This window comes from Nanorana parkeri, unplaced genomic scaffold, assembly GCF_000935625.1.
Source record: "Nanorana parkeri isolate BGI_ZX_2015 unplaced genomic scaffold, ASM93562v1 scaffold275, whole genome shotgun sequence".
Classification (NCBI taxonomy): Eukaryota; Metazoa; Chordata; class Amphibia; order Anura; family Dicroglossidae; genus Nanorana; species Nanorana parkeri.
The window spans coordinates 647,634-656,289 of record NW_017306543.1 but is presented as its reverse complement, the minus strand read 5'-3'; the positions used below and the strand labels follow the sequence as shown (position 1 = coordinate 656,289).

Here is an 8,656-nt window from a genome sequence, read left to right as displayed (position 1 = left end):
GTAAAAAAAAAAAAAAAAAAAAAAAGTAACAAAAGAAAATTAAAAAAAAATTGCAAAAGAAAATGTTTTTTAAAGTCCACCGCCCCCACATACAACGCAAACACGCATTGGATACGCCCATGTGCAAAAACAAAAAAATTGTGCCACACGTTATATATAGTCGCAAGCGTCGGAGAGCAATAATTCTAGGCCCATCAATCACTGTTACCGCTAAACTGATATGCCGTAAAAGCGTTTAAAGCATCGCCTATGGGAAATTTTGGTAATTGTAGTAGTTTATTGCGGCTTCACAGACACACATAATTTTATGGCTTGACGTGTTTGGTATCCATTTACCCGGTGTGACCCCATGTTTCATATTTTACCAAAAAAAGTGGGCAATATATGCGGCTTATGTGCACTAAATTTCATTTTAGTGTATTTTATCCTAAAAATACTTGTTTGATAAACCTTTGCGCAAATACCATGTGACATAAAAAATTGCAACTAGCATCTTTTTATTCTACTGGGCCTCTGCTTTCAGAAAATATATAATGGTTTGAAGCGGTTTTCTAGGCAAAAATTCTGATTTTATCATGCGTGTGCAAATGTGAGAAATTGCTCTGGGCAGCAAGTGGTTAAAAAAAAAATTCACACAGATTGACAATTATTACTTATTTCGGGTTAACAATCTTTTTTTTTTTTTAGAAAGTCTCCTCCACTAAAAAGATAACATGAAACATCTATCAAAGAAATTACCCCGGGTGGTGGTTCAGCATTTGGTGGTTTCACAAAAAATGGTATTCTTCCCCTCTGCCAGTCATTAAGAACCATCTTTGATACAGTTTGTCGGTCTGGTTCTCCACCCTGAAAGATAAAATCAGAAAATAGCCTATGTGTATAAGTTATTCAAAAGAGGACATCATAAGTTACCTGTTCTTGCTTCTGCAGCACATCCTACCAACAGGATCAGCTCCTGGAGTCCCCCAGATTCATATGCAAGTTTTACCTTTCTCAACATTGGGATAGGCATAATCCCCCATCCCCTACCTAGGGCCCCATGATCGCCACCAATCAACGCATTGTGGGTGGCAGGGAGTATCTATATGTATACTAGGGATGCCAAGTATTTGAGGTATGCTCTTCAATAATGAAACACCCTATATATCTCCATAAGATATCCAGATAAGAAGCCATTCAATTTATATAAATGGGCTTACAAAGACTTTGGACATACCTACAATTTGTAAAAAAAGAACAAGGCAACTGGACTTGCTGTATTTTTATTGGACGCCTCACTGTGAAACGTCTTCAAGAAAAATACAGCTGAATGAGAACCTTCACAGACATACCTACAATGATTTTCCTGCGTTACCATAGGGTGGTAATGTCCAGCAACTTATATTCCATGATTATTTTTTTATCTGGTTAATGGAAAGGAATCGTGCTAACCTTTAACAATTTCCCGGTTTTAAAAGCTAGCTTTTCAAGGAAATCCTCAGCATTTTCCCATGACTCTATCTTGTAGGCCTTGCTTAGGTACTCTGGTTTGGCTCTCTCAAGAACAGCAGCAATGTGGTCTTCTGGGCATTTAATCTTTTCCACTTGTACCTAGCAGGAAGAAAAAACAAAAACAAAAAAAACACTTTTAAAACATTTCCCTAGACATCTGGAATCAGAATTCTGAACCAATACATGTCTATCAGCTGCAAGTCAATCAACCACAAAAACTGCACAATGCATAAAACAAAACGCACACACAACTCCTAATACTTCAAGCAATTGTGGTTCTGGTGAGGTTGTCGTCTTCCCTCGGCAGTGGGGAATTTCCTAATGAGAAAATTCACTTTTTTGAAAAAAATAAAATAAGACACATTTCTTCATAAAAGAAAAAAAACGTGCATTAACTTTTTTTTTTTTGCATAAAAACCAGTAAAGCATTGCAATCAGGAGATCGCAGGTGCAATGCTCTGGCTCCATGCAGACAGGTATGGATATGAAGTAACATGAACGGTAGGGAAAGGTAATAACCGCACTTGTATTCCTTTTATAACTATAAGCCCCTCTGCCGCCACGGCAGACAGGGCTCGTAGTTCCTCCATCTTGTGGATGGATGATGCGGCTGTCTGAGGAGCCCTAAATATAGGTTTAACATGAAACATGGTCAGAAATGTGAACTTAGCCTTTTATGCTTCAGAGAGTGGAACCACACTGACGTCATGTTTCCCTCTGCAATCCGGGGTTTAGGTACAAAACCTTGAGGCCCTGGGCCTACAGAAAGTGGCTTCAACTGGAAGTGGAGTGGCACTACATCGTTGGATAGCAAGTCTCCAAACTGGAATTGGGTTGCGCTACCCTGTATATCATCTCCTTATCACAATAACATCCTTTTTTCATGCATACTTACTACTACAGAAAAGGTAAGAGCAACATCGCGACTCCACAACCTATTATCAGCATTCAGATTATGATGCTTGGTATACTCACCACTCCTTTCAACACTATGTCTGTTTCCGAGTCTCCAGATGGATAAACTACACCAGGGCAATCAATAAGAAATATCCGACGCATAAGCGTGATATACTGCCAAACCTACAAAAGAAAAAAGGATCAAGTCAAATGCAGCTCATACATGGCATGCAAATGCCCCATATCTAAATTTTTAATAATGGTGTATAAATGAAATTCAGTTCAACAGCTTTAAAACGGACCATATAACAAAAGATTAATCAGCCCTAAACTAACAAAACATTGTTGTAGCATATCAAACAGAAACCCTAAATATCCATAAACAGATGCCCATGAATAACATCACTTTTATGCTCACTCTTCATGTAGATGACTTGTCTTCCTGAACATAGTTCACTAGGCTGCTAGAGCATTCAAAGAACTTGGGCCCATGAAAACTACTCACAGGACTTTATGGGACCGCATGGGACCAAATCCCTCATTGAACGGACGGGGAGGGGGCGGGCACAGCTGGCTCTGCCTCTGGATAGGCAGAGCCAGCTGTCATTCATGCAACTGGGTGGATCTCGACAGCATTGTCAGGATCCATCCTGGCTGTGGCACTCTCGGTATACCGTGAGCTGTAGCTCGCTATATACGGAGCTTTGGGTCATGGGAGGAGGCTAGTATATCCTCCCGTGACCCTTAAGAGAACTATGGGGGAAAACACTTACCCCATAGTTCTTTTAAATTAATACAAAATTAACAGGGCATCTTTGAACGTTCCAGCACCATCACAGCTCCTACAGTATGCAAGAACGAAAACTTGTATTGAAGTTAGTACTTACTTTCGTTTCACCAGCTATTGGAGCCACGTTGCAGACCTTCTTTGACCGTAAAGTGTTGATCACAGAACTTTTACCCACATTTGGATAACCAATAAATCCCACACTGATCTGCTTTTTGTCCGTATGCAGCTGTGACAAGGACAGGACAAGACAAAATGAAAATCTGGACAACCTTAAAGGCCAAACTACATTGAACTAACAAGTCTGAAATTGGTGGTGGTGCTGGGCTCTTATTCTAAAAACACATTTCATTACATAACTTGCCCAAGTTCTGTAGACTTAAAAAGGTGACATCACAATTTTTGACTGAAAATATAATGGATGGTTTGAACTGCCAAAAAGATTAGCTATGAAAAGCACCATTTGCATTTTTGGCACATAGAAGGGCTGGGGCTTTATAAAAATGAGCTTGGGGTGCCAGAAGATTCTACAGCTGACTCACCAGATAATCACTGTAAGTGCCTGTTCCTTTGAAGATCATCTGTTTTCTAGTAAGCATTACAACAATTAAGCCCTGTTTGAAATTGCCAAAATGTCGTACAACAGTTATCCAATACCTATGCCATGTAATAATTATTAAACACTCCTCTGCTTTTTAAAGGGGAATTATAAAAAAAAAAAAGCACACGATACAACTGAAGGTTAGCGTCATTAAAAGTACTGCGTGTTTCATGTCAAATGCTAATTTTACATAGCAATCACTGGACTGACATTCAGTTAGCCTTGGCGATGAGTGAGAAACTGCAACAATTACCAGAGAGAGAGAGAGAGAAGAAAAAAAAACCAAGGGAGAGATGGCAAAAAGATATCATAGGCTACAAAAGAGTCACACAGAGGGCAGCCAATAGTGCAAGAGCTGGAGCAGCTTACATGCAGCCCTGTTTATCTCTCATTCAGAACACTTTAGAAAAAAGGATTAACGCTATAAATTAAAGCCAAAGACATTGCATTTTCATTGACCATTTAAGTTTTATATTTTTTTTCCTTTTGCAGCCAAATTGGGATAACACCTATTTTATATTTGTTACATGTTCCCATTCACATCATATATAAAACAAAAATTTAAAAAGCAAGTTTTGAATATTTTTTAAGTGTTTTTTACTTGCTTAAAAATCCTACCTTGGTTCTCCTTATGTAAAGTTAAGGAGGGGGCTGGAGGGAAGTTATGTTTACACTGCCTGTACTGTGCTGGCAGGTTTCATTATCAGTTCTAAACTAGATTTGTACTAACAAATGGTTAAAGACTTAGAAGCCTTGTATATCAAGTGCAGTTTGTTCCTCAGTTTGTCCCTCTACTTTCACTGCCAAACTGCACAAAGGCCTTCACCAAATAAACATCTTAAAAAAAAAAAAAAAAAAAAAAGAGAAAAAAAGGGGTATGCTGTGTGAATTACAAAGGGTGTACCCATGTCACCAATATGGAAGCTTCATGGGTTTTCCAAGACCGCAAAGGTTTTTTTACAGAAAGTTTATATTACTTCATCACAACAGAGCCGGTGTCCAACTTGTCGACCTCTCCAACTGGCGACGACACATCCGGTGACTGCCAGGAGATCTACAGCAGATGGTGCTAGCATGCATGCCCTGAAAATCCTTTTCGAGCTGTCTAACTATTGCCACAGCGCCTGCACGGCTATCCACTTCTATAACCTACTCAGTTATATTTGTCCTAGGTTATAGAAGCTGATGAGCCGTGGCTATTGCCTCATCGGATTCTAACCTAGTCAAAGGTTATATTATGTTAGGCCCTGTTCACATATAGCGAATTGTCGCGCGATTTCCGCCGCGATATCGCGAGAAGTCGCCGGCCAATGTTATTCAATGGAGCTGTCTTAACTCCGCGTCGCGGTCGCAAGTCGCTTCTACCGGACCCTTTTTTCGGCGGATTTTGCTTTTTTTCTATGGAGCCCGACGGGGAAGGTCGCGCTACCGTCGCTGGAACGTCGCCCCGAAAGTCGCGCTATCCCGGCCGTGCGGATCCGCTGCAAAAGGTATGTCGCTATATGTGAACGGGGTCTTACAGCGCGGCCACACGATTCTTTCTACAACCACAGTTCCCACTGTGGCAGCGCGGCTGTCAGCTTCTATAACCTAGGACAAATATAAAAGTTTGACCTAGGTTATAGAATCCGATGAGCCACTAGCTGCGCAGGCGCAGTGGCAACAGTTAGACAGTTTGACAAGGATTTTCTGCCCATGCGCACTAGCTCCATTTGCTCTACATCTCCTCCTGGCAGTCACTGGGTGTGACGTGCCCAGTCGGAGAGCTTGACAAGTCAGAGCTTTCGATAGAACACCGGCACTGAGGGATGAGGATGGAGTGAGTCACTCCTCCGACTGATTTAGACCACATTAACCCTGAGTTACAAGCTTTTTCAGCACTTATTTGAGCTGAGCAACATTGAGCTACAGTGCACATTTTGTTGCACTACGTAGCGCTTCTTTTGGCAGTCTATCAAAGCCTATTGGGGCCAAATCGCACAAAATCAACTGGAAAAATAGTTGGAGCAACAAACTTGAGCTACAAGCTACAGGCGACATTGAGCTGTGAGATGTGAACATTGAGTGATTTTTGAGCGGAAATCGCGCTACAAATGGCTCAGTGTGAACGGGGTCTTAGACCCCCATTCACACTGAGCGTTTTGTAGCGCTTTTCCACTCAATCAGCAGCTCCATGGAACTTATCCAATGCATTTCAATGGAGCTGCTCACATCTCACAGCTCAATGTCGTCTGTAGCTTGTAGCTCAAGCTTGTCGCTTGTAGCTCAAGCTTGTCGCTTGAACATGACCTATTTTTCGGCATTTTCATGCGATTTGGGCCAATGGACTTCAATGGTGTAGCTCAATGTCGCACGAATTTGCGCAACATTGTCGCGCTACAGAAGTGTCACTTTTGCACAGAAATATAAGCAGGAAACAGGAAGAGGAATTATGTCACATCAAGACTGCTTTTGATTGGAGAAAGCCCAATGTAGCAGCTACGAAGTCCATGCCAAAAGAAGCGCTACATAGTGCGACAATACACTGTAGCTCAATGTCTCTCAAAGTCGCTCAGCTCAAATCAGCTTTTTCTGATGTAGCTCAGTGTGAATGTGGTCCAAGTTGCGCGTTTAACTTTGACCTTGAGCTATGTAAACATCCTTGTCATTTAACAGAGCAGTTAAGAATATGTAAAAGAAATGCAGTGTTACAACTGTAGAAAATAAACTAAAATATTTATATGCAATATTTTATATTTTATACTCAGCCTTGCATTACCTTTCCAAACTGTCTGAGAAGCTGGATGAAAGCCCCTTTACCAAATGAATTGGTAAGGCTGGAGTGAAAAGCCAACGTTGGATACTCTTCAGATAAACAGGCAACCCAGCGTTTCTGAAAGAGAACAGATTTTCATCATATGTTTCTATTTCACGGTCTATTTCAGCACCTCTAAGATTCTACCTTCAGACCGCATTATATATTAATGCAGATGTCCCAGACCGCTTTGAAAAGTACCATTAAAAAAACTAGTATTTGAAGCAGAATTAAGCCTCCCACTTTAATTGAAAATACAAATAGACTGCATCTCTACTTCTAAAGAAAGCAGATTTGGCCTTGAAACCATTAAATATTTTCTTGCAAGATGAATTAAGATTTCCAATTATTTTTGAAGTGGGATCTAAAGGCAAATTAAAAGTATCTATAAAATGTGGCTCTTCAATAAATGCTTTAACCTGGGGATTGTAAAACCCATGTTCATGCAAAACAAGAGAACTACCCGCAGCAAAACTCTGCTAAATGTCAAAGCCCTGCTGTGCTCTTAAAACATTCCAATTAATTTACACTAATACAAGACAGAAAGACATTGACAGCCTTTCTGAGTTAGTCTTATTACTAATAACATTTATAAAAATTGTATAGAAGACAGAAATTTGTTTTTACATCTCTTACATCAAGTCACTACAGTCACTTCCTTAGCAAAAATGACAATCCTTTAGAAGCACAGAGAAACACCTGCACATACCTTTGTGATCCTGTACTCCTTAGGAGCCCCAGAACTTAGGGCTTTTACTATGCAAGTATCAACTTTCTGGTGCAAGTTTGGAGCTTTGGCAGAACAATTCACCCTCTTCACAATAAAAAAAAATACACCACGGGTAAGAAAGCGTGGTAATATACACTATACGGTTGAAGTGACACTAAATTTAGGAGATTAAATCTTAAAAATACATTCAAGTACCTTAACTATTAACAAAAATGTATCTTATTTGTGTATCACTCGGCTGTAGATCCTCAAATCATCTCTGAGTTCATGATGACACTGTCCTTCCTTCTGGAGGGTAACTACTTTTGTTCCCCATGGTCCCCAAGTGTGTTTCAATGTAGCCACCGCTCCAAGCTCGCTCCTGTGATAGACTACAATCTCAATACAAATTGGTAAACAAAATGTAAGATTGTAGTCCATCACAGGAGTGTGCTTGGAGCGGTGGCTACTTTACAACACACACAGGGACCATGGGGAACAAAAGTAGCCACCCTCCAGAAGGAAGCACAGTGTCAGCACCAATTCAGAGAAGATTTGAGGCTCTACAGCTTGAGTGATACACAAATAAGATAGTTTTTTTTAATTGTCATTTAGTATCTCCGAGAATATTCCATAACTTTAAACATTACATTGCACCATTTCATCCCATGGCTAATGTAACAGTACATAAAAAGGCTCCGCTCCGGCTGCGGCGTCTCAGTATACCGCGAGCTGTAGCTCGCGGCATACTGAGCTTAGGGTAACGGGAGGACGCTAGTTTGTGTCCTCCCGTTACCCTGAGAACACTGACCCCATAGTTCTCCTTTAATAGTTAAGGCACTTGAATGCATTTTTAACATTTAACTCAGAGTTTAGTGTAACTTGAAAGCCCATTTCCACCTTTGCAGAGGTATTTTTAACAAACATATGCCGGCAATGTACACATTGTATATGAAGTAGGCATATGCAGCTGCTGTGTCTGAACACACAAACGTACTTTTTGCTAGCTTTCCTCTCCATCTCATGTAAAAATGTCTGCCTGTGTTTTCAAGCTCTTTTTCACCGCTCCCATTTATTTGTATACAGAGTCCCCAAACACTTCAACGTCATGCCCTCCCAAAAGTGTGGAGGCTGTTATAGTTGCAAAAAAGGGAGGGAGGAGTATAACACTAATACCTTTAGAATAGGGATGTCCACTAGGATCATATAGGTGGGATGGTCCGGTCTCTAAAAATGTTTGCCCATATATACCGTATCACTGAAGGATGCGGGTGGGAGAGAAGGTGCTTCCATTTTAACATAAAGCATGTGCAGGCAAGTTTGTTAGGAAGTGAGAGGTTTGCTTTAAAAGCTTTTTTTTTTTTTTTTTTTTTTTTT

At 40.4% G+C, this 8,656-nt stretch overlaps 1 protein-coding gene across 2 annotated transcripts in view; it reads right to left on the bottom strand.

Moving 5' to 3' along the window:
* Positions 1-8,656, bottom strand: part of GNL2 (G protein nucleolar 2) — a 51,562-nt gene that overhangs the window by 8,366 nt on the left and 34,540 nt on the right. Inside the window, exons 8-12 of one of the 2 annotated variants that reach the window (XM_018557242.1) lie at positions 6,535-6,648; positions 3,276-3,404; positions 2,467-2,571; positions 1,432-1,590; positions 714-846 (exon numbers count right to left, since the gene is read on the bottom strand). In XM_018557242.1, coding sequence (XP_018412744.1) covers positions 714-846; positions 1,432-1,590; positions 2,467-2,571; positions 3,276-3,404; positions 6,535-6,648 — 640 coding nt within the window. The remainder of the gene's footprint in view (positions 1-713; positions 847-1,431; positions 1,591-2,466; positions 2,572-3,275; positions 3,405-6,534; positions 6,649-8,656) is intronic. The other variant, XM_018557241.1, reaches the window with a different exon arrangement.